Raw genomic sequence first — 22,358 nt, 5'->3', positions numbered from 1 at the left:
TTTCTACCCCAGCAACTATTGCAAAAAACTGCGTCACACCAAAAACCTCCTCTTCACTGAAGCTTCTGCGCTGCTCCCTCTGATACTGGCAAACTTCGATTTGGAAGTCTTACCTCTCTGTCGACTCACTCAGAGAGAGACCTTCCTCAAAAGTTTTGCCCTCCTGGCCTGGACTGTGCAATCCCTCTGGGTATTCATTTTGCTACCTGCGCAACGCTTCAACCCTCCTACTCTTTAGCGCTGGGTTCTTCCAACTCTGCTCTCTTGCTTCACCCACAAGTCTGATACCATGTGAAAATCTGGAAGCCCAAATTTCTACTTCAGTGACTGATTAAGTTCCTTCTATTTGTTAATTACTAAACAAATTATTTACTGCTTCCTACAACAAATATCGAAACTAATACACTACAGCCTTCACCAATTAAAATTATATGCGGAACAAGAAACTGAGCAAGAAAGACATACAACACAGTACATTGTTATTTTTGGACAAATGTCCCTGGAAAAACCCAATGCGGGAAAACCGGTGCAGCAGCTAAGGGTTTGTATTATTAAGCAGTAGTTTTCTGAATACAATCTTTGAATGCCTTACTGGCTATCCAATACAGAGAATATGACTAACAGAGAGATGAGTGAGACATACATCACACTATCACTGGGGATCCTGACTGATCCAGACACAGAAAGGCTAGTCCCTTGCTGCCTCTGCGCAATCACTGCATAGGCCCTGCGTCACAGCTTCTGGGGACTGCGTCACTCCTTCTACTAATCAATTTTCCTCTGAGACTTCAACTTCTGCCCTCTTGGTCTCACAACCTGGCTTCTGGCTCTGGAAATCGATTCTCCAACAAATTTTTGGATTCCCTCTGAGGCTCTGCACTACTTCTGCGTTAGCTTACGCTGCCTAGCGTAGCCTCTGCGCTGCTTCTTCCATATCTCTCTCTGCCTCCTCTGCAATGTATTCCCGGATCAGGAAATTCTCCAATCGCAACTATCCCTGCCCCTCATTGCAAGAAATCACTTCGATCTTCTCTCTAGCAATTGATGTGCTACCCTCTCTGAGACATTTGATCTCCTGATCTCTCACTAATGTATCTTCCAAATGCCCAACACGCCTCATCTTATAATTGTTCAGTTGAGAACCAACAGCCCAAATCAGATTCTAATCAATGGCTCAGATCATTTTGGCTTGATCAATGTTGCATGAAGCGGGGACGAAATGGGGATGTTTTTTGGAAGCGGGGACGCGGAAGCGTCATTTTCCAAAAATCTAGGAAGCAAAGCATTTGCGGAAGCGTCTGCTATATATATATATATAGATATATATTTTTATATTTTTTGCATTTATACTCAAAACAAACATCCCAAATACCAAATTAGTTGTAGAAGACATGAAAACATGCATATTTTTGCATAAATCAAGATAGATATAGCATCCATTGTACATTAATAATTAATTATTCGAGCATCAACCATCTAGAATCTAGATTCTTCTCCTCTTGTCTAGCCTTTGCCTCTACCTCGATTGTCTAGGGATATTAGTCAACATTGCCCAATTTTGATCAAACTACCTAATCCAAGACTTAAAATATGGTAGAAAAAGCTTAACATGCTTGATCGATGATTTTGACTTGATTGAAAGGTAATTTTTTGCTAAGGGCGTGACAAAGGAGTTCAACAATTAACACCACCAACACTAGGGTACATATAGGGCTTGGTGCTCTTGATTAAATGCTAATCACATACCTTCATACTTGATATAATCTAATGAAATGCCACAATCCCATTGATCCTGAATTCCTGAAAACTGTTGAGTCTGCTGAATTTTGAATAGGATACGAAATTCTATTTTCTCCATATGAAGTCCAATGAGGCTGGAACCACTCTCAAACATCCTGAGTCATTTCATGGTAATGTTAAAAATTTAAGTAAAAGGATGACAATGAAAAATAAAGGAGAATGTCACTTTTACTTTAAGAATTTAACATTACCATGAGGGAGCATCTGCTATATTTATATTTTTTTGCTATATTATATATATATATATATATAGATATTTTTAATTTTTTATAATTTTTTTCGGAAGCTTGACGCTTCGTACGGCCGAAGCGCCGTCCGAAACGCGGTTCGAAAAAACCGAAATGCGGTTCGGAAAAAACCGAAACGTGGTTCGGAAAAAATGAAACGCGTTTCGGGCAGACGCTTCCTGAAATTTCCAGAAAGCGTGTTTATCAACCCGAAATGCGTTTCAGACGGCGCTTCCCCACGCATCCGCACAGATCCCGGATCGGAGTTTTGATCCGGGAGGGGGGGGGAGTCGTTTCCTGCAACACTGGACTTGATCCTCGTCTTCTTCTAGAAGTTTCACCCACAGTTTGATTAATACCCTTTAATTATTTTAATTTCCTAAGTTTAGACATAGGCACCCATTAAAAATAATTAATTATTTTAATAAAACTGTCTTCGATTGCAATTTCCCAAAACGATTTCTGGGTATTGTGGAATACATGTGCGCAAGCCTCCCTGCAAATTTTGAGGCTTAGAGCACATCCGATGCTACCAGAAATCAGCTGTCCGCACCCAAAACACAAGAGAGAACTTCCTCCAAATATGTGCCAAACTCATCCTTCTTGCCTCAAACCCGCACCAAAATTCAGAGGTGTTTATGATGCTAGATGCACATTGGATATCACAATGAGGTCTCACAAGGTCTCTATTTATATATTTCATGTGGGGATCGAACAACCCTCCAAAGGGCACCTCTAACAAAAGGCCGACTTGCCTTCATGTCCCTCCTTGCCCACCATAACACATAAAAATTAATATCTTCACTTTTAGACCTCAAATTTCGATGATTTTTGTTGTGTTGGTTTCGTCTCAACATCGTCTATCATCTCCATCCATCACATGCTGAAATCTCATCACGATTTTGGCCCAACAACTTTGGGTGCAAAACCCCAAGCTTTGGTTTCAATCCCACAAGGCCACTTGTGGAGTTCCTTCCTCCAAGACCTCGATCCTCAAGGCTTGGAGTACCTCCCAAGCTACCAAAGTCAACACTCCCTCTTAGAGAGGGACATACTTCCAAGACTGGAAGTAACCATCATCATCTCTAGCGACACTAGCCCATCTGGCGTCAATCACTGCAGCATACTATGTAGAATGAACCCTGCAATATCAGTAGTGTCTCTGCCTCATCACATCTGAACCTGAAGATCCCAAACCTCCATAGGGTTGCTCCCTTTGAGGCTAAACTCCCTTTGAGCCTACACGATCTCCACTGGCTCAGTTCTGTAAGCACTCGTCCTCCTGGATCAAATATGACATGTGCAAATCCCTCCAATCTTGGATATGCAACATCATGATTCGATGAAGACTCTAGTTTGCCAACCTGTAGTCCATCACATGAAGCAATCTCAATCATATTGATATCATCCATGCTAAAGAAGTCCTCGAGATGTCCCAACCATCCATGATAAGACATAGGAAGTCCACGATCTGCAAACCACCACACAACATATTGAAGTGCACCAAGTTCACGACCGATCCACCAGAACTCCCATCCTATCTCACCATGTAGTCTATCGAGACCACATTTCCATGTGTTCAGCTGAACCCTCTACTCCATGATATAGACACCCACAACTCTCTTTGAGAAGCTTCGCTGTGCACACTATGATTCACTATCCCTCAAAGTAGCTCAGACATGCTCTGTTACCATGTTTAGTTTCCACGATCTTGGTGTCTGGGAAAGAATCTTAAATCACTAATGCTACCAAACCAAAGATCACAACGAAACTACTTTTCACAGCGGAATATAAACAACAATAAATCATAGAGTGCACAAAATATAGACAACCTTTTACAATTTTCAGCACAACTTCGTTATATTAATCCAATTGAATAATACAACAGCCTAGGGCTCCCATACTAGGGATAATGTCCCTCATACATCCACTAGTACAAGAATACAAAATTGTGGCTTGGTGTCAATCCATTGACAACCAATCTACCCTCAACAAGATACTCTGACCATCTGGTTGTCACATGCTCTCTCAGCTCCTCTCAGTCATACCCTATACCTGCTCGCTCCTCAGCTCCCGATCTGCAGCATTGCCTCTATCAATGATCGAATTCCATTTGGTCATTGAACCTCGACTATCAAATCTGCTCACTAGTTGTGACTTAGTCTATCAAGGACACAAAACATTGATAATCTTGTCGAGTTGTGCACAACCCCGTTTGTGAACAACTCTCATCTGCCCACTGTTGCTCCTCAGCTACTTAGGGACTTCAAACCACTATAGTCTTCCTGCGCTTCTCCAATAAAGACTAACATAGGGCTCAGAGGGCTTCCACCTATCACTACAAGATGTCAATCTTCCTTAATGAACACGGGCTAGGAGGACTACCCATCATTTGCTATAGAATTCCTTCTCCACACACAAGTCTAGGGCTGCTCAACTACTCCTTTGGCTGATCAAACCTTGAGCTCAACAACTTCCACTCTAGCAACCACCTAGGTCCATGAAGATGGTGCTCACCAGGCTCCAACTTGGGCACTATCACGTTGCCCTCCAATAGGCCATAAATGCCCAATCTTGTCGACACTTGGTCCACTCCCACGCTGCCCTCCAATAGACGACGAGTGACCAATGCTTGTTGTAGCATCTGCCTTTAGCTAGGGAATCCTCACACCACGGAAACCCTCCTCTTGGCTGCCAACAAACTTCTCAACATGTCATCTCCTAGGGCCCTCATCCTCTAGCATCCAATCATCAATCAAGATGACATTTGCAAATCCCTACTATTGCCACCTTGCCTTGTGATCTGTGTCTATAGCAGTCTAGTTAGGGCACACCCAACAACCCTAAATCCCTGCACAAATCATTGTATCTCCTTCTCCAATTGGGCTGCCATCTATGCTGTCCACACAAGGCTCCTTAAGCATTGTACTTGGCCTTGGAAAACTTCACAAGACACCCTCCTGTACTCTACCCAAAACAACAACACAAAACAGTCCCCTAGCACAAGAAGATACCATTGTTTGGGTTGCGGCCTCTTCTAGAAGTCTGCGGCTAGGAGAGAGGGTCTCTCTAGCCCTCTCGACCCTCTCAACAAACCTCCACAACATGTTGTTGTAGCAACCTATCCCTGCGGCCCAGAACAGTGCCAAATCCACGCAAAAATACATCAAACCTTACCTCAGACCTACAACCTTCTCTGTTAGGGATCTGCTACCCTTTTGTTGCCCTTCCAAGCATCTACACTAGCTAGAGCATACCTAAGACACCTGCGGCCTACCTCTGCAAGAAGTCCACACCCAAAACACAAGAGAACATCCTCCCAGCAGGTGCCAAACTTGTCCTTCTTGCCTCCCTGCGTCCTGCCTCAGATCCGCACCAAAATTCAAAGGTGTTTATGATGATAGATGCACATTGGATGTCACAATGAGATCTCACAAGGTCTCTATTAATATGTTTCATGTGGGGATCAAACAACCCTCGAAAGGGCACCTCTAACACAAGGCCGACTTGCATTCATGTCCCTCTTTGCCCACCATAACACATAAAAATTAATATCTCCACTTGTAGACCTCAGAATTCGATGATTTTCATTGCGTTGGATTCGTCTCAACGTCCTCTATCATCTCCATCCATCACATACCGAAATATCGTAACAGTTTTGGCCCAACAACTTGGGGTGAAAAACCCCAAGCTTGCGTTTCGAGCCCAGAAGGCCACTTGTGGAGCTCCTTCCTCCAAGCCCTTGATCCTTAAGGCTTGGAGTACCTCCCAAGCTACCAAAATCAACACTAAGTGGCAACAATGGGGTTATGGCCTATTGTCACCACAACCAAAACCCCCTACTCTTTATGGATACTCACCAATGGGAGGAATCTTGATATGCATATGGGTCACCTAATAGGTATTCTAAGCTTAAAGGTGCAAGGTGACAAAGAGGCCTCCAAGGGAAAGACACAAATTAGGCACAAGGATCCAAGAAGAGGCAATTCGCTTTCCTTGAAGAGGCCAAATTAGGGCAACACAAGAACTAGGGTTTGGTTGATAGGTTGAGAGTTGGGTTGAGCAAGGTCTAGTTGCAAAGAAAGGGTTTCCTAGAACGTATTCCAACAAAGTTAAGGCATATGAAACCCTCAAGAAGCCCTCACATTGAAGCTAAAACAAAACTAGGGTTTTCTCCTAGGGCAAACAACTAGGGCAAGAGAAATTATAGATGGAAATGGAATGAATGCCCACCAGAAGGGAATTATTTTGTGGAAACCACTCAACCCTTGATGTTTAGACTTTTCGAAGTCCAAAATTCCTCCTTGTCAATTTGCACTAGCCCTAGTTGACCACCTCTCCTTAAGAGGGACAAATTAGGCAAGAAAGAGTAAAATTTAAGGATAAAATTGACTTGATCACCAAGTAATGGATGGCCAGTGCCTAATCCTTGGGTGGATGGAGTATATGGATGTTTAAGGTCAGCTAATCCTTGCAAAGGAGTAAGGATATTTTGATGCCCTAGCATCAAAACCCTAACTATTATCTTTGTGAGGGATCAAAGGCACTTGGGAGAGCTACAACATGAGTTCACCAAGGGGAATACCATTCACATGTTATATAATGAGTAATGCATGCAATAATGATATCTAGATTCTATGCAATTGATTTTCAACAAATTAGGGCACAATAGAAAAACCCTAGATTACCAATATCTTCCATACATTGGACATAAAGAAAAAACTAATCAAATACAAGGCTCACTTACAAGATAACATGTATGAATAATCCATCATTGATCCAAGATAATTTCTCCAAAGAAAAATACATAGCTCCAATAAAATATTCGTTCCATAGATCACATCTCTCCACAAGTAAAGGAGGCTGAAATTCTCCTAAGAGAGGCTGAATTGTCCAAGCGATGATGATGACAAATGAACAAGTCCTCGTCTATTTATATGAGGAGGATAAGGTCTAATTTTTAGTCTAAAGCCCCTACTAACAAGTAAAATTACATTAGAACCCTGGTTTACAAGCCAACCCAACTAGCTTAAACATAAACTGAAGTGAAAAGCCCACATGTGTGAGCCATGAGGCCTAAAAGGCTAACATCATCCATTAAGTAAGCTCCATGTGGCATGTGTTGAGGCTCTAGAGTGCCATGAGTGGTGTAGAAGCCTCTAAAAATCATGATGTGAGGGTTGGCCCTCAAATTATCAATATCCCTCTGTGGACCCCAAAATCCAATTTGGGGCACCAAAGGTGGTCTCCTAGGTCTCCAACTGCTCAAAATTTCCATCTCCGCTCTAATGTTGAGGGCTTTCCAAGTGCTACTAGCCCTCCCATGTCTCAAAAGCTGAGACCATCCTGTTACACAGTATTTTGTCACGCCTCCTGCACTTCCTTGTGACATACCCCGAAGTGCTCGAAACATGATCATTATACAGTATACTCATCTAGGTATACAGCTCAGATCCCTCCTAAAACTTTGCTTGGAAAATGTCTTGAGCTTTCCCTGAAGAAATAGCTCTTAAAACCCTAAAATGAGGGTCGTCGCTCTTATGAAGCTCAAAACCGCGTTGGTCACCTGTTGTACCGTGTTTGACCCGTGATGGAATCACTTTGTTCCCTGTCATACCCGCGATGATCCCAAAAAAGTAATTTTTGTTGAAGTTTCTAAGTCTACCAGTTAGAAACCCTCCATGCACTTTACTGATTTATTCCTACCTACTTGTTTTGTTACTTAACAAGTTATTTACAATGTAAATACTGAAAATAAACACTAGTGCATGCTCAACATATTACAAATCAACAACTGAAGGAAACAGAAACAAGCACACACAATGACACCATTATTTTTGGACCAATGTCCCCAAAAAAACCCAATGCGGGAAAACCGGTGCAACTATCTGAGGGTTTTCTTATTAAGCAATTTCAGAGTATAATCTGGGTGCCGAAACCGGCTTACCCAACAAAGAATTTCCTTGGCAGTAGTACCTCTCAATCTGAGACAAATGTCCCGGCTGAAACCCTGGATAAACCCTCCGGTAGCTCCTCAGCTCCAATCTGCCCGAGAAACCCGAGCGTCTGCCTCTCTGGATTGCGTCAACCTCTCTCTGCCCAGCGCTGGTCTTGTGTCACCCTGAATGGGCCTGCGTCAGCCTTCTGGCCCTCTGTGTCAGCAACGCTGGCCTCTCTGAAGCACTGCGCAGCTCCTGGCTGCCTCTGCATGGCCCTGCGTGAGCCCTCGCTGCTACTGTGTCACTCTCTCTGGCTCCTGCACTGATCTCCCGGCACTATCTCTGCCTCTCTGTCTCTCCGTACTCAACGCCCCTCAGCTGCAACTCCATCACTGATTCTATCTCTCTTAGCAAAGCCCGCTCTAAAGAATAGAATGACTGATCATCTGGTGTATTCTCCAAGTGACCCTCAAGCCTCCTCTTATACTTTTCTTGTTGACATATCAACAGCCGAGATTAAGTCCCTAATCAACGTTTAAGATTAGATCTGGCTTGATCCATGTCTTTTGGACCATTCTAACATAGTTTTATATTAATCCACATTAATATTTTAATTTCCCGAAGTTTAGACTTAGGGACTCCATTAAAAATATTAATTATTTTAATATCTCTTGAACTGTTTAGAATCTGCCCAAACACTTTCGGGGTATTGGAGATTTCATGTGCCCCAAACTCTCCACCACATTTCATGGCTAGAGCACATCCGATGCGACTACAAATCAACAATTTTCCCAAAGAGGATGAGAAGCTTCATGATCTAGAAGCTTCCAGAGCGACAAGCTAGAGGTGGTTTCGCATAGATGAGTTTGAATCCTCCTAACTTGGCCTCTTTGTCTTATCCCTATGAGCTAGCTCCTTGAGATGTGGCCTAATCCTATCTTTGGAGGAGTCCTAACTCCCTCTCCCAGCGTATAAATTCCTCCTCTCCCATTCCCAAATGGTTGGTCAGGTTAGAGGCTAGTTGGTCTATGTCCATTTGCACCCGTATGATGAGCTTGTGCTTAGAGGCTATTCATTAGACTCGGAGAAGGAGTGTTTGGAGAGTTTCTTGGCTTGGACTTGGATTACCACTCAAGGAGAGCCTTTTAACATCAAGGTTATGGTTGTAAGATTCACTTTATTCTTTAAATAATATACAACTGTTGGTTCATCTTCCCAAAATATATATGTTCATGTATGTATTAGCTTGGCATTCCTTGATCAGCTAAGTAGGTTATTATTGGATTTTCTATCGGTTTTGGCATGCTTTGTTGTCTCTTCATCACTTGTGCCGGTACATAAGCGTTGAAAGAAGCAGGAACAAGTCCGTGACACAAGCAGTTCGATGATCTCAACAAAGGAAATCGGAATAGCATCAGAGTGAGGTAGGTCATCTCTTTCGTTCTATTTTTCAATTATAATCTAGGAAGATGTCTAGTTGATTGTCACTTCAATTGCTAGACCCACTCATTGGGCTAGAAGGATCGTCTCTATCTGCAGAGAGGATTAACCTTGTCAACAAAATGGCGACTCCGCTAGGGAGCCTATGACCCTTTCCATCCAATCTTTCACGCTGATCTTTTGTCTAGTTTGACCAACCGTCGATTTTTCGACTTGTCTACATCAGCCTAGGTTTATACCATCACTGATTACTGCCTTAAAGTGCTAAGTCTGGATTGTTTCTTGGAATCTTTTTAGATTTTTCCCATATTCCTCGCCCATCGCGGTTTTACCTTTACAGTCGCGATGGAATCGCAGTTTTTACCTTTACAGTTTCGATGATCGTGGTTTTTACCTTTACAGTTGCAATGAAAAAATTTACTCATTTTTTGGTCGTGCTGAAATCATCACTACTTTTGCTATACAAAGTAGTGATGCCATCGCGGGTTTGCCTATGCAAAGTAGCGATAATCGCGGGTTTGGGTATGTAAAGTAGCGATGATCCTTGAATATGAGAATTTTTAAGATTTCTTCCTTAGAATCCAGTGTGTCTTGGCCCCTAAGGTCTTTTCCCATCCTGTATGCTTGGATTTGTCAATGTTTTGATTGATTGCCTTGATTAATTTGCAAAATTTGTCTCGTTGGCTTCGAAGTGAAATCTGACTGAATTCTAGGGTTTCTGGTCAATTGGTCATCACTTGCTGCTTGTTGGTGTCATTGAGATGCTTGTTTTGTTGATTGGTTGAGTCTTGTTTTTTGTGGAAATCATTGAAAACATCGTTTTGCATTTGTTTTAGCTTGTACTTCAAAATTTACTTTTCGTGAAAATGCATTAGATTAGTTGCATTGAAAAGTTATCTTTTGAGATTCATCATTGAAAATAGATCGCATTTTGCGATGATTGAAAGCGAAAAACTATATTAGGTGCATCAAATCATTCAAAATTAAAAGAAAAGCATAATTCATATAAGTGCATCTTAGTAAAGTAAAATCATTTTTCTTTCGAAAAAGTTACATTTAGGATATTTTTGGCATTTGGAAGATGAAAAGCAAAGTTAGTGGAAGGCATTTTGCATGATGCATTATTGATTGAAATTTCTTCCCTTGGTTAGTCTAGCTTTCATTGAAGTGGAAAATTTCCTTTTTTCATATAGTTGCATCATAGGTGTTTAGGTGACATCGTTTTGAGCCTCAAAACTGAAACTTAATTGAAGATTAACTTAAAATCTATCAATTAATCTAAGGAGCATTTGAAACATTAACGTTCATACTTAGTGGTCTAGGCTAGAGACGTGTTTCGGTGTCTTTAAAACTTAGCAGTTGTCGTTCGCTTTTGCATTAGACAGCGCTAGCATGGACTTGTGCTCCCCGTACCGTCGAGTATATAAAGGGAGACCCTCATAGGTTGCAAACCTTTATCCATAGGAAGTCGATTATGCCGCCCTGTAAACATGATACACTGAACACAGCATTCGGGGAAATTGCCTGCACGTACGTCAAGTCCTTGGTCAATTTATTTGCTGGGGTGTATTGCAGTTCACAGTTACTTGGTAATCCTTTTTGCCTAGAGTTACCTGAGTAGTCATTTCGATCTTTTCTGACTCCTTAAATTTGAAAATATCATTGAGCACTTGTCCTTTCAAGCTCGCTAAACTTACGAAAGTGACTAGAGTCACCTTTTCGTCCTTTTCTCGACTCTTAAAACATGAAAAGGCCAAGTTTTTGTTTCAAATTCTAAAATTAATTGACCACGGAACAACATCCTTCCTGTGGAAATACTCCTTAGTAGATCTTAGGTTGATACCAATGGCAACATTTCCTGAGTCTACCAGTCAAGGAAACCCCTCTGATGGGAATCCTAGTCCTTTTCCTTCTTTTGGAAATACTAGTGCTCCCTATATGGCGACGTTGTCCCTTCCTGGATTGACCATTGGTCTGCCAGTTTGGTTATTTTCGACCTTGGTGGTTCCGAGTGTCCAAACTGCTTTTCAACCAAGTTCTCCTCCACCTGAACAACATCAACCTCATGTTGATCCTAAAGTTGACCCTTTCCCTTCTTCGCCTATTTCTTCACCTCGTTCTTTCTCTTCGCCTAGTGAAGGTCTAGATTCTAGCAACCAGGAAGCTAAGAAGAAGAAGAGGATGAAGAAGAAGAAGAAAAATAAGCAAGGGAGAAACCAAGCATTCATTGCTACAGATGAAACTGATGTAGGAAAATCATCCAACCAGCCTCGGAAAGTAAAATTCCCTTGCATGTTATGTAAGGGTGACCACCTTCTTCGGAATTGTCTTGGTATTCCCAAAGTCTTAAAAGTGTGTAGTCTTTAGGTTCACATCAACCTTTGTCATCAGTCTCTGGTGATCATGCTAGTGATAAACCCTCAAGTAGTAACAGTAAAGCTCATGGGAAAAAGGGAATAGTTAAATTTCCCTGTAATTTGTGTGAAGGTAATCATCCCATTCACCTTTGTCCTCTTATGGATGAAGCTTCCAAAGAGTTGGAAAACCTTACAGCTTCTCAACCTCGTCTTCCGACTGGGTATCGAAAGCTTTCCCTTGATCCTCCGCTAGTTGATCCAGTGTTTGATCGAAAGTCATCTTTGGTCAATCCCACTCTCTCTGAAAGTGAGTCTCGTGAGTTTGTTCTCGACCAACCATTGATTGAGAAACCGGTAGACTTGACCCCACCTTCAGTTAACCGTACCTTTCCGGTAGAGAGTGAACCTCATACTGCTCAGGTTCTTATGGTTTCTTCAGTTTCAAATGAACTGGAGGGAAATCCTCCTATTCCCGAGGTGCATGAGAGCATTTCTCCTATTCCCATCGAGCAAGAGGGTATCTCTCACGTTCCTACGACACCCCCTCCGAGTAGTTTAGTCACTTCTTTTAATTGGAGTCCACTAGCAAGATATTGCCTTCCGCCTTATGTTCCTTTCCAGATTACAGTACAGGCTTACCATATGGCCGTACCTAGCACAGTCATAGACAAGGGCGCATATGTTAGTATCCTGTCCTCAATTGCTTGGCAAGCTTTAGGTTCTCCTTAGCTTGTCCCCGTCACCCAGAATCTATTAGATTTTAACAGAAGAACCAATCCACTATTAGGGATCCTTCCTAAGTTACCTGTTACTTTGTGAGGAAAGACTTTCTATATAGACGTAATGGTTATCCAAGGTCCTTTGTATTTTAATCTACTCCTTGGCCGTGACTATGTTTATGTCATGGGAGCTCTTGTTTCTTCCCTCTTTCGAGTGATGTGTTTCCTGCATGAAGGAAACATTGTGATCATTGATCAGCTTACATTCATTGGTCCTAAATCATCTCCCACTCAACCATCATCCCTAAATGGTTCTTATGTGCAAGCAGTATCACCCCCACCACAGGTTAATTACGTGGCCACCTGTTCCATGCCCACATCTACTGATGATCTAGTAGGTGATGTAGTACACCATGTACTGGGGGCATTGGAGCCCGATTTTTCATTTGGATCCCTGGACATGTATCCCTTCCAGAGTGTTGTTCTCCCATCTAATGAGAACCTCTTGGAAGCCATGGCCTCTTTTGGTCTGTGATCAGGACCATGGAGAAGAGTTCCTTGTCTTGTGTCAAGCTCCTTAAAAAATGAAACAAGGGATATGAGGATAGTTCTTTTACTATGTCAACCTTGCTAAAAAATGAAATAGGTATTCATGAGCATGGTTCTTTTCCTATGTCAAGCTTGTTAAAAAATGAAACAAACCCCCTTCCAGTTCGAGTCTTTGATTAGATCTCGTAAAATCCCAGTCAAGTCTTTCACTTAATCTCGTAATTGAACCTTCTTTCCATCCACTTAGGTGAACGAAATGAAGCTAGGGGGGTATGTGCCTCGAATTGAGTCATTATGCTGGGGGCATGCAAACTTATCTCAAGCATAGTTTTTCTTTGTTTCAAGCTTGTGTAAAAATGAAACCAAATTCAAGCACAATTTGTTTCTGTTTCAATCTTGTGTAAAAATGAAACAAAATCCAAGCATAGTTTATCTTTGTTTCAAGCTTGTGTAAAAATGAAACCATCTTCAAGTATCCTCAAGCATAGTTCCTATGTTTCAAGCTCGTGTAAAAATGAAACTATTCCCATTTTACATCTCGTGATTGTTGTTTTAATCAGCCGATTTTTTCTAGATGAGCCTTGGTTGTTGCATTCCATCGCCACCGTCTCTTTGGCCGATCATTCGCTTTCACTTGGTTGTTTTTCCTTTGCCTAAGGAACATCTGCGATGAGTGGTATTATTAGCCAGCCTCTTGACCATTACATGTTTTGAGCAGTTCCATCATTACCAGAACTAGTTGCTATCCTTTTATACCACTCGTTCCTCCAGGAGGAGTCCTCTTTCAGCTCTTTTCAGACTCCAAAAATATGAAAATATTATTGAGTACTTGTCTTTTTGAACTCGTTAAATTAAATGAAATGACGTCTACTTAGAATAAGTTTAACCCTTTTTGGGGCTAAGATTGAATACTTACGGAAAAGGTACCCCTTAGTCGAACATGGCTAAGAGATTCTCTCGAATATTGTTTTCTACCTTTTTGGATTCGAGAGACAAATTACGAAAAGGGACCTGGTGGAGTTTTATTTTTTTCGTCTCTTTTTCAAATTCTCTAAATATGAAAAAGGTACCGAGTTATTCTTCCGTCGGACTCGTTAAAATTTTACAACGAAAAACTCGTCACCATGATGAGATCGAGTTTCTCCTTCCTAGGGCTCGTAAAACTTACTAGGATGGACTCATCCAAAGGATGGACTTATATGACAAGCATATGGTATCCTCTTCAAGCTTGTGTAAAAATAAAAAGGTACTTGCTAGAAATAGTGGGGGAAAAATGAAGATGAAACATCCTTTGTATAGGCAGCATGTCGCTCTTGAACATGACACTCATCTGTTTCTCGTGTCGGGTTTGGGATATCCTCACTTAGTCACTTGTCCTTCCGGGTTTGGGTGATCCATTTTGCCTCTCATTTGACTATTCCACTTCGTCATTATGACCCTTGGTCCTATGTTGAGTCTAATGCTGCCACACTCCAGAGTCGTGTCGCCAATATGTTCAAGAGAAGTCCAATCTGCAGTTATTTACCTATACATTGTTTGAGTCATTGTTACAGTCTTGAAACTTATTCCACTTTGTTCCTCGTTTCATGTCGATGATGAGGGAATCATTATGACCCTCCTTCGATGGTTCACTTCCTCTCGACTTCAACTCATTATCCTGGAAGATGACTTAGGAATCCCCTTTTAGTACCTTAGAGCTGGCATGCCCTAATGGCCAGTTCTTCGCATCCGAAAATAGGTCTTCATTATTGGCTTTCGATCGGGTGATTCCACGAGTGTTCGACCTCAGCTTCATTATCACATTCACAGATTGTACTGTTGTACCTTGAGAGCCATTGTCATTATTGGTGGTTTCTCTTGTACCTGTTAATGGTCCACATCATTGGCCGGTAATCAGGTGGTTTTCTAGCATGTTCGACTTCAACATGTTTATTCGCATGTTAGGATTCATACATTGATCGGGTCGGGATGGAGCGCAAGACCCTGAGTCTTGTCTGTTATGACTCAAGCTGCATGGAGTTATATGTCATTCATGATTGTACACATGTTTCTACTATACGGATGGCTGTGACCATACCGTGAGACTTTATATCTATGATGATCCTTGTTATCTGGATGGTTGCGCCCATACCATGGATCTTTTCATATAGTCTTCATCATTCGGATGGTTGTGTCCATGCCGTGGATTCATGTCTTGATCTTAGATATGTATATGTATATGCGTCCTTGATTTGCAGGTCTCCTGACAGTGCGTGTCCTCATCCTTGCAAGAGCTCATAAAGAATCTCAACCATCACTCTGCGTTCTACCTTCATGCTTTAGGGGGCATTTGTTACACAGTGTTTTGTCACGCCTCCTGCACTTCCTTGTGACATACCCCGAAGTGCCTGAAACATGATCATTATACAGTATACTCATCCATGTATACAACTCAGATCCCTCCTAAAACTTTGCTTGGAAAATGTCTTGAGCTTTCCCTGAAGAAATAGCTCTTAAAACCCAAAAATGAGGGTCATTGCTCTTATGAAGCTCAAAACCGCAATGGTCGCCTGTTGTACCGTGTTTGACCCGCAATGGCATCACTCTGTTCCCTGTCATACCCGCAATGATCCCAAAAAGGTATTTTTCCCAATGAGGATGAGAAGCTTCTAGAGCGACGAGCTAGAGTTGGTTTCGCATAGATGAGGTCAAATCCTTCTAACTTGACCTCTTTGTCTTATCCCTATGAGCTACCTCCTTGAGATGTGGGCCTAATCCTATCTTTGGAGGAGTCCTAACTCCCTCCCAACCTATAAATTCCTCCTCTCCCATTCCCAAATGGTTGGTTAGGTTAGAGGCTAGTTGGTCTATGTCCATTTACACCCCTATGCTGAGCTTGTGCTTAGAGGCTATTCATTAGACTTGGAGAAGGAGCGTTTGGAGAGTTTCTTGGCTTGGACTTGGATTACCACTCAAGGAGATCCTTTCAACATCAAGGCTATGGTTGTAAGCTGCCCTTTATTCTTTAAATAATATACAACTGCTGGTTCATCTTCCCAAAATATATATGTTCATATATGTATTAGCTTGGCATTCCTTGATTAGCTAAGTAGGTTATTATTGGATTTGCTATCGATTTTGGCATGCTTTGTTGTCTCTTGATCACTTGTGCAGTTACATAAGCGCTGAAAGAAGCAGGAGCAAGTCCGTGACACAAGCGGTTCGAGGATCTCAACAAAGGAAATCGGAATAGCATCAGAGTGAGGTAGGTCATCTCTTTCATTCTATTTTTCAATTATAATCTCGGAAGATGTCTAGTTGATTGTCACTTCAGTTGCTCGACCTAGTCATTAGGCTAGAGGGACCGTCTCTGTCCGCAGAGAGGATTAACCTTGTCAACACATCCTCATCAAGGCTCTGGATCAATTTCCATCTCTCAAAGAGTGCTAATACCAACCTGGGGGCATGCTGGTCTAGGTGCATCATCCTAAAGAATCATCAAATGCAGTGCAAAGTGGCAGAACATCCTGGGTGCAGAAGGTGTCCAAGGGTAGGTATGATGTGCGACTACTGCTTGAAGACCCAAGGCTTCCAACGCTTCACCTATGGGTACCAATATACTTCTCTGGGCCTGGGTATCTATGGGTAAGGTTCCCAGGTCATGGGTTGCTGAACCACCTGACAATCACAACATAAAGTCTAGTGAAAGCAACCAGTCATCAGGGACAATAATCATTTTTGCATCTAAGTGAACCAAGTTTGAATGTAAAGGGCTATTTAATACTTCACATAAGACTTCCATTCCAAAATTAGGGCCTTGAACTCGCAATGGTGTTTCCTCCCTAGGTAAGAGTGGCTAAAGGACAACCCTATTAGGTGTTTCCAACCCCCAAGGGTAAGTAACATTTCCTCAATCCACCTTTCAATCAATAAGTGTTAGTGAATAATGATGGTACAGAGGGGAGAAGACTTCAAGGCCAATTTCCATGGTCAAAGGGACCAGCATGATGGGAATCCACATTTTGAGTGTATAGATGTGAGGAGGGAGAAATCATGGATGCATGAGTTACCAATTCGGCCTTTTAATCTTGTGTGCCTTTTAATTTTGCTTGATTTTTCTTTGTATTACTGCTCGTAGCTCAAAAGGTTATAGCTTGCTTTGCATGATGTATAGCAATTGTGTTAAACCTTAATGATGAGGCAACTAATTTCCCATTGGGGTTGGGACATGCAAGGGTTCCTCTTATGATGTATAGGAGCAACATGTGCTCAGGAACTGGGTGATTCCCATAATGAATGAGGTAGAACTCATGCTAGGCTTTTTCCCACGTGCTAATGCATATGTCCCAACCATCTTTTGCTTTTTGATATTCTTTTATTTTATTTTGTCGTCATAATATGCTTTTTCCTTTTCTTTTAGTTGCATCAGCTTCCCAGGGAGAAGTTTCAGACCCTACCGAGGTATGTGAATGTGTGGGTGCCAAATCCCAGAGAACCAATGGTCAGTTGAACCCGAAGAATGGCAGTGGAATATGGGTCTGTAATGTAATATGGAAAGTGGTAAGTATGGAATAGGGATAGATGGAAAACACTATTTCAATCAAGGCTTCCCGATTAGTGCCACTCTTATACCCATTGGGTCATTAGGGGAAGTCCCACTAGTTTAGGATCGAAGATTAACCCCCCATTTAAGCTGAGGGAATAGATCACAGTCAAAACCCCTCATTCTTCTAGGTCACCCCATAATCCATACCAAAAGCCCAAATACAAACAAGCATAAGAACTCGATTACAAAATGAATAAAGTACCTTTTGATGGGAAATTGACCTTCGTCCATGTGCTCTTGCCAGATGGGTGAAAGGTATATGACTGATCCACATGGTAGAGATAAAATGGCACATTGTCAGCTAGTGGTGGATGTCAAGGGCTACATGGCTGGCCAGTTGGATGTGAAGAATGTGAGATTTTTTTCTCCTATGGGGTTACCTATTTTGGTGGGTAACATTGCCCACACGCTAACTTTTAACCCGACCATCTTTTACATTTTAACTTTTGTTTTTCTTTTGTTGTGGCCATCTTATGTTTTTTCATTCTTTTAGTTGCATCAACCTTCAGAGATTTTTTTTTGGCCTAACCCAAGGATGTGGATATATGAATGCCAAATCACTATGAACCAATGACATTTGACCCAAAGGATTGAGATGGCATCAAAGGAAATGATGTGATATGGAAGATGTTAAGTAGGGAAAGGGTAATGGACACGCTACTTCAGTCCAAGTTTCCCAAGTAGTTCCCCTCCACCCTAAGGCCTTAGAGGAGGTCCCATTGGATTAGGCTTAAAGATTAACCCCCCTGGTAAGGTGAGAGGGCAATTTTATAGTCAAGATCAATCAATCATCCAGATCACCTCTTTATCCATGTCAAAATGCCCAAAACATTAAGTAAAAGCACTCGATTGCAAAATGGTCAAAGTACCTATTGAATGGTAGCCCGCCTTCATCCAAGAGGAATGCCAAATGGTGAGAGGTGCATGAATAGTGTAGATGGTGGAGAAAAAAATGGCATATCATCATTAATGAGCAACAATGTAGGGTCGCTGGTTGGCTGGCTATCCAAGGTAGGAGGTAAGTTGTTTCCTATGGGGTTACCATTTTGATGGGTAACATCCCCCATGTCTTGTTTCTGGCCTCAATGTGTCCTATGTCAGATACTCGTGCTTTTGTGTCCAGTGTCCTCGTGTCATGTGACTTAGAGACTAACTTATATGTTCAATCTAAATCACTTTGATACATATCCTTTTTGACAAAAACAAAGATAAGTAAGAATCTTCTTGGGTTTGAACTCACCACTTCTTACCTTAATAAGATCCTCGTTGGTCATCCTAGGTAGGTTTTCAAAGGGCTAGGTATGAGGAGCCAGCCAATAGAAGCAACATCTAGCAGCCTAACTTGTCTCTCCCAACCTGGCCTGTAGCACTAAGGACCAACCTAGTAAGGCCAATGCTTAAAATGTAGATAAACGTTGGCACAAGACCTTACCTGCTTCAAGATTGACTAACCCTTTGTTAGAAAGATTTATCGGCACCTCACTAAGCCGGATCAAAGCAATCAATACCAACCCAATAAGGCCAACTTTGATAAGTGTTCACTTGTCTAGACCGACCCTTGCTTAGGCAAGGTTTTTAATCTTCTCTTCTCTTGAGGGCTTGGTCTTAAATGTCTACTACATAATGCTGGTGTAGGACCTTACCCGTGTCAAGGTTGTCTAATCCTTTGTTAGAAGGGTCTATCCAGATCTTAGTGAGTTGGATCGGAATAATCAATACCAATTCAATAATGTCAACTTTGATAAGAGTTTAATGGTTCAGACTAAACCTTGCTGAAGCAAGGTCTTTTATCTTCTTTTCTCTTGAAGCGTTGAACATGGAACGTTCTTATTTGAGCTCACCCAAAACTTAGATCGCAATAGATTTTCCATCATCGAATTGTATCTTTACTAACATGGAATGTGATCCACTGTATTCACTATTTAACTCTATTTTTTCTTTATACTTTCCTCAAAACTAACACAAAATATATCTTGAAGAATATATAGTTTTTTATTCTCTTTGTAATTTCCCAAAACTAAAACAAAATATAACTTGAAGAGCATGTACAGTACCTTTTATTCTCTTTGTATTTTCCCGAAAACTGACACACAAGATAACTTGACGAGCATAGGCTACATGCTTGTTCATGACAGGGACCCTTATTGGTTCAGTGTCAAGGTACAGGTTGCTATTTCCAATACAACCTGATTAGTGTGAAAAACCAACTTGTCCAACTTATCTCCACAGTAAATACGAGCCACGACATGTGGAAAGCATCAGTTACCATTGAAATTCATTAAAACAAAATTGATAACGATTTAAAGCACTTTTCAGAATACACTAACAGTTCATATAGCAATCTTCAGGACTTGCGTAGAAAAGCTAACATATCCATTGATAACAATATGAAGCACTTGTCAGACTAAATGGACATTTCATTTAGCGATCTTTAGAACTTGTGTAGAAAAGCCTTTATATCCAAAAATTACTTTCTGAAGAGAGGGCAGACTGCCATTCAACGTAAAAACATATATGACTTGGCCTACATCCAAGTCTGTCACATTCAACCGTTATTTGTAAAAATCATGCCCATTTGCCTCACTTTGAATTATTAGAGAAAATCATTTAAAGACCCTTAGGATAGTTATTGTATAACAAATGCTGTAACCTACAGCAGAATCACAGCCGGAGGAGGTCTGAACAGACCAGAAATATATTTTATATAGCCCATGCATTGTATCACACCAGTATAAATCTATTTTAAATAGGGATCCAACCTATGGACAAGAGGATTCAATTTTTCCAAGTGTAAATTTAGGCAATATTATTTAAATGTTTTGTATAATTATTTAATTTTTAGATTTTTAGATTTTTCAAATTTTTTATTTTGACTGAGATGAACAAAATTTCAATTTACACATTATACTGGGCTGTAGAATGGGCCTCTGGGTTCAATAACCAAAAATAAGGACTCAATAACCAGAAATAAGAGCAGGTTCAACATAACACTCACCAATCAAAATATTTTACTATCACCCATCAAAATATTTTGTCATAGAGAGAACTCAAACTGAGTGTAGAATGAGCCTCTGGGCTCAATAACCAGAAATAAAGTCCAACATAACACCCACTAATCACAATATTTTACTATGACAGAGAAAACTCAAATGGCAAATCTCATGGATCCTTGATCAAAAAAGGAAACGGGTGTCTTGGACAATGCAAACCTTATGGATCCTTAATCAAAAAAGGAAACTGGTGTCTTGAGCAATGTACCCATTATCATTAGTTTGTATCAAAATCTTCTACTGTTACAAAGAAAGAACTCAACGGTAAACCTTGTGGATACTTAACCAAAAACGAAACTGTTGCCTTGGGCAATACGTCCATCATCATTAGTTTTTTGAAATAAGAGGGAGAGATTTTGCAAGAACAAGTATTGGACCATGAGCCATTCTCATTATCATATGCGAGAGGTGTTGCAAAAACATCAAATAACGAAGAAGGTTAAAAGTTCTTACTTGCCATCTCTGTAGCATAAGTCAGTTTGCTGTATACTTGGCCCTTGGCTGAGCTTTGTAAGCCCAGTGACTGTTATCTATTTGATGTTACTATCTGCAAACCATCTTAGCCGTGTGTTTATCTTTATATGCAATTATCTGATAATATATTTACATGTGGAGGGAATTTGTAATTACTCTACTATTTCTGAGCAAAGAAATACTGTGATAATATTAGATTTTTGAAAAATGGCCATTAACAACGTATGTGTGAAGATGCATTCAGGGATTCTGAATTAGCATACATACCAGACATGTGAATCCCTAATAACAAGGGGGGCTGTTGGATTTTGGTGGAGGCATTAATTATGCCCCACTTGCATTTCTGCATGAAAGAGTGGCAAAGGAGAATACGGCAGCCCAAGCACCTTGGCCATTACTTCCTATCAGCATGAGTTCACATAGAAGATATGTGAATCTCTAACAACCAGGGGGGCTGTTGGATTTTGGTGGGAGAATTTTCTAGGTCCAACTTGTATCTGTCCAGGAAGGAGTGACTAAACAGAATACGGCAGCCTAAGAACCTTGACCATGAGTTCTGGTCAGCATAGCTTCTCAGTTGAATGCATTGATTTCAAAAATATTTTGAACTTTGATAACAACAACGTGTTTGATCTAGTTTTTCATATTTATCAAATTTTGAAATATTTCTAAAATCTATAATTTACATAATAGTTCACATATAAATGAGTATGATGCTTTTACAATTGAGATAAAAATAACTTTATATTGCTGTCATGGAAAGCATGAATGAGTATAATTTGATACATATATGAATGAATATGCATAAAGGATAGACTTTCTTGTTCTTTCTTCCATAAAGGATAGACTCTTTAGCTAAATTGCAAGCTAAACTATACATCTTTCATATTTATTTTTATATAAGGATGGTGTTTGATTGCTGACAAGGATGGTGCTTGTTGATATAGGTGTCTGAATGGGTATGGATATGTATAAATTGGTTATATGAATGGGTACAAAGAATATCTCTAAAAGATGGTGCTTGATTGCTGACATGGGTGTATAAATGGGTATGAAAGATATGTATGAATTAAATATATGAATGAGTACAAAAGATATCTTTAAATTTATGAAAAAAATATGTATAAATTAGCTGTATGAATAGGTATGAAAAATACCCATTTATATACTCATGTCACCGATCGAGCAACCAACTATTCAACGCAATCTGTTGTCATG

General features: G+C 40.8%; 1 protein-coding gene across 5 annotated transcripts in view; it reads right to left on the bottom strand.

Moving 5' to 3' along the window:
• LOC149164299 (glutathione hydrolase 1-like) overlaps positions 1-21,731 on the bottom strand; it is a 115,605-nt gene extending 93,874 nt beyond the window's left edge. Inside the window, exons 1-3 of one of the 5 annotated variants that reach the window (XM_089432033.1) lie at positions 21,408-21,731; positions 21,120-21,257; positions 19,671-19,832 (exon numbers count right to left, since the gene is read on the bottom strand). In XM_089432033.1, the coding sequence (XP_089288159.1) occupies positions 19,671-19,746 (76 nt within the window). In that variant the 5' untranslated portion in view covers positions 19,747-19,832; positions 21,120-21,257; positions 21,408-21,731. The other 4 variants (XM_089432031.1, XM_089432034.1, XM_089432032.1 and 1 more) reach the window with 4 other exon arrangements.
• Positions 21,732-22,358: the final 627 nt, after the last annotated feature.

Source organism: Pinus tabuliformis, chromosome 5_1 (genome assembly GCF_031772625.1).
Source record: "Pinus tabuliformis cultivar Carrire ecotype Pingquan chromosome 5_1, CPIR1, whole genome shotgun sequence".
In the NCBI taxonomy this organism is placed as follows: domain Eukaryota; kingdom Viridiplantae; phylum Streptophyta; class Pinopsida; order Pinales; family Pinaceae; genus Pinus; species Pinus tabuliformis.
Note: the sequence above shows the minus strand (reverse complement) of the source record. Positions and strands in the feature narration are given on the sequence as shown.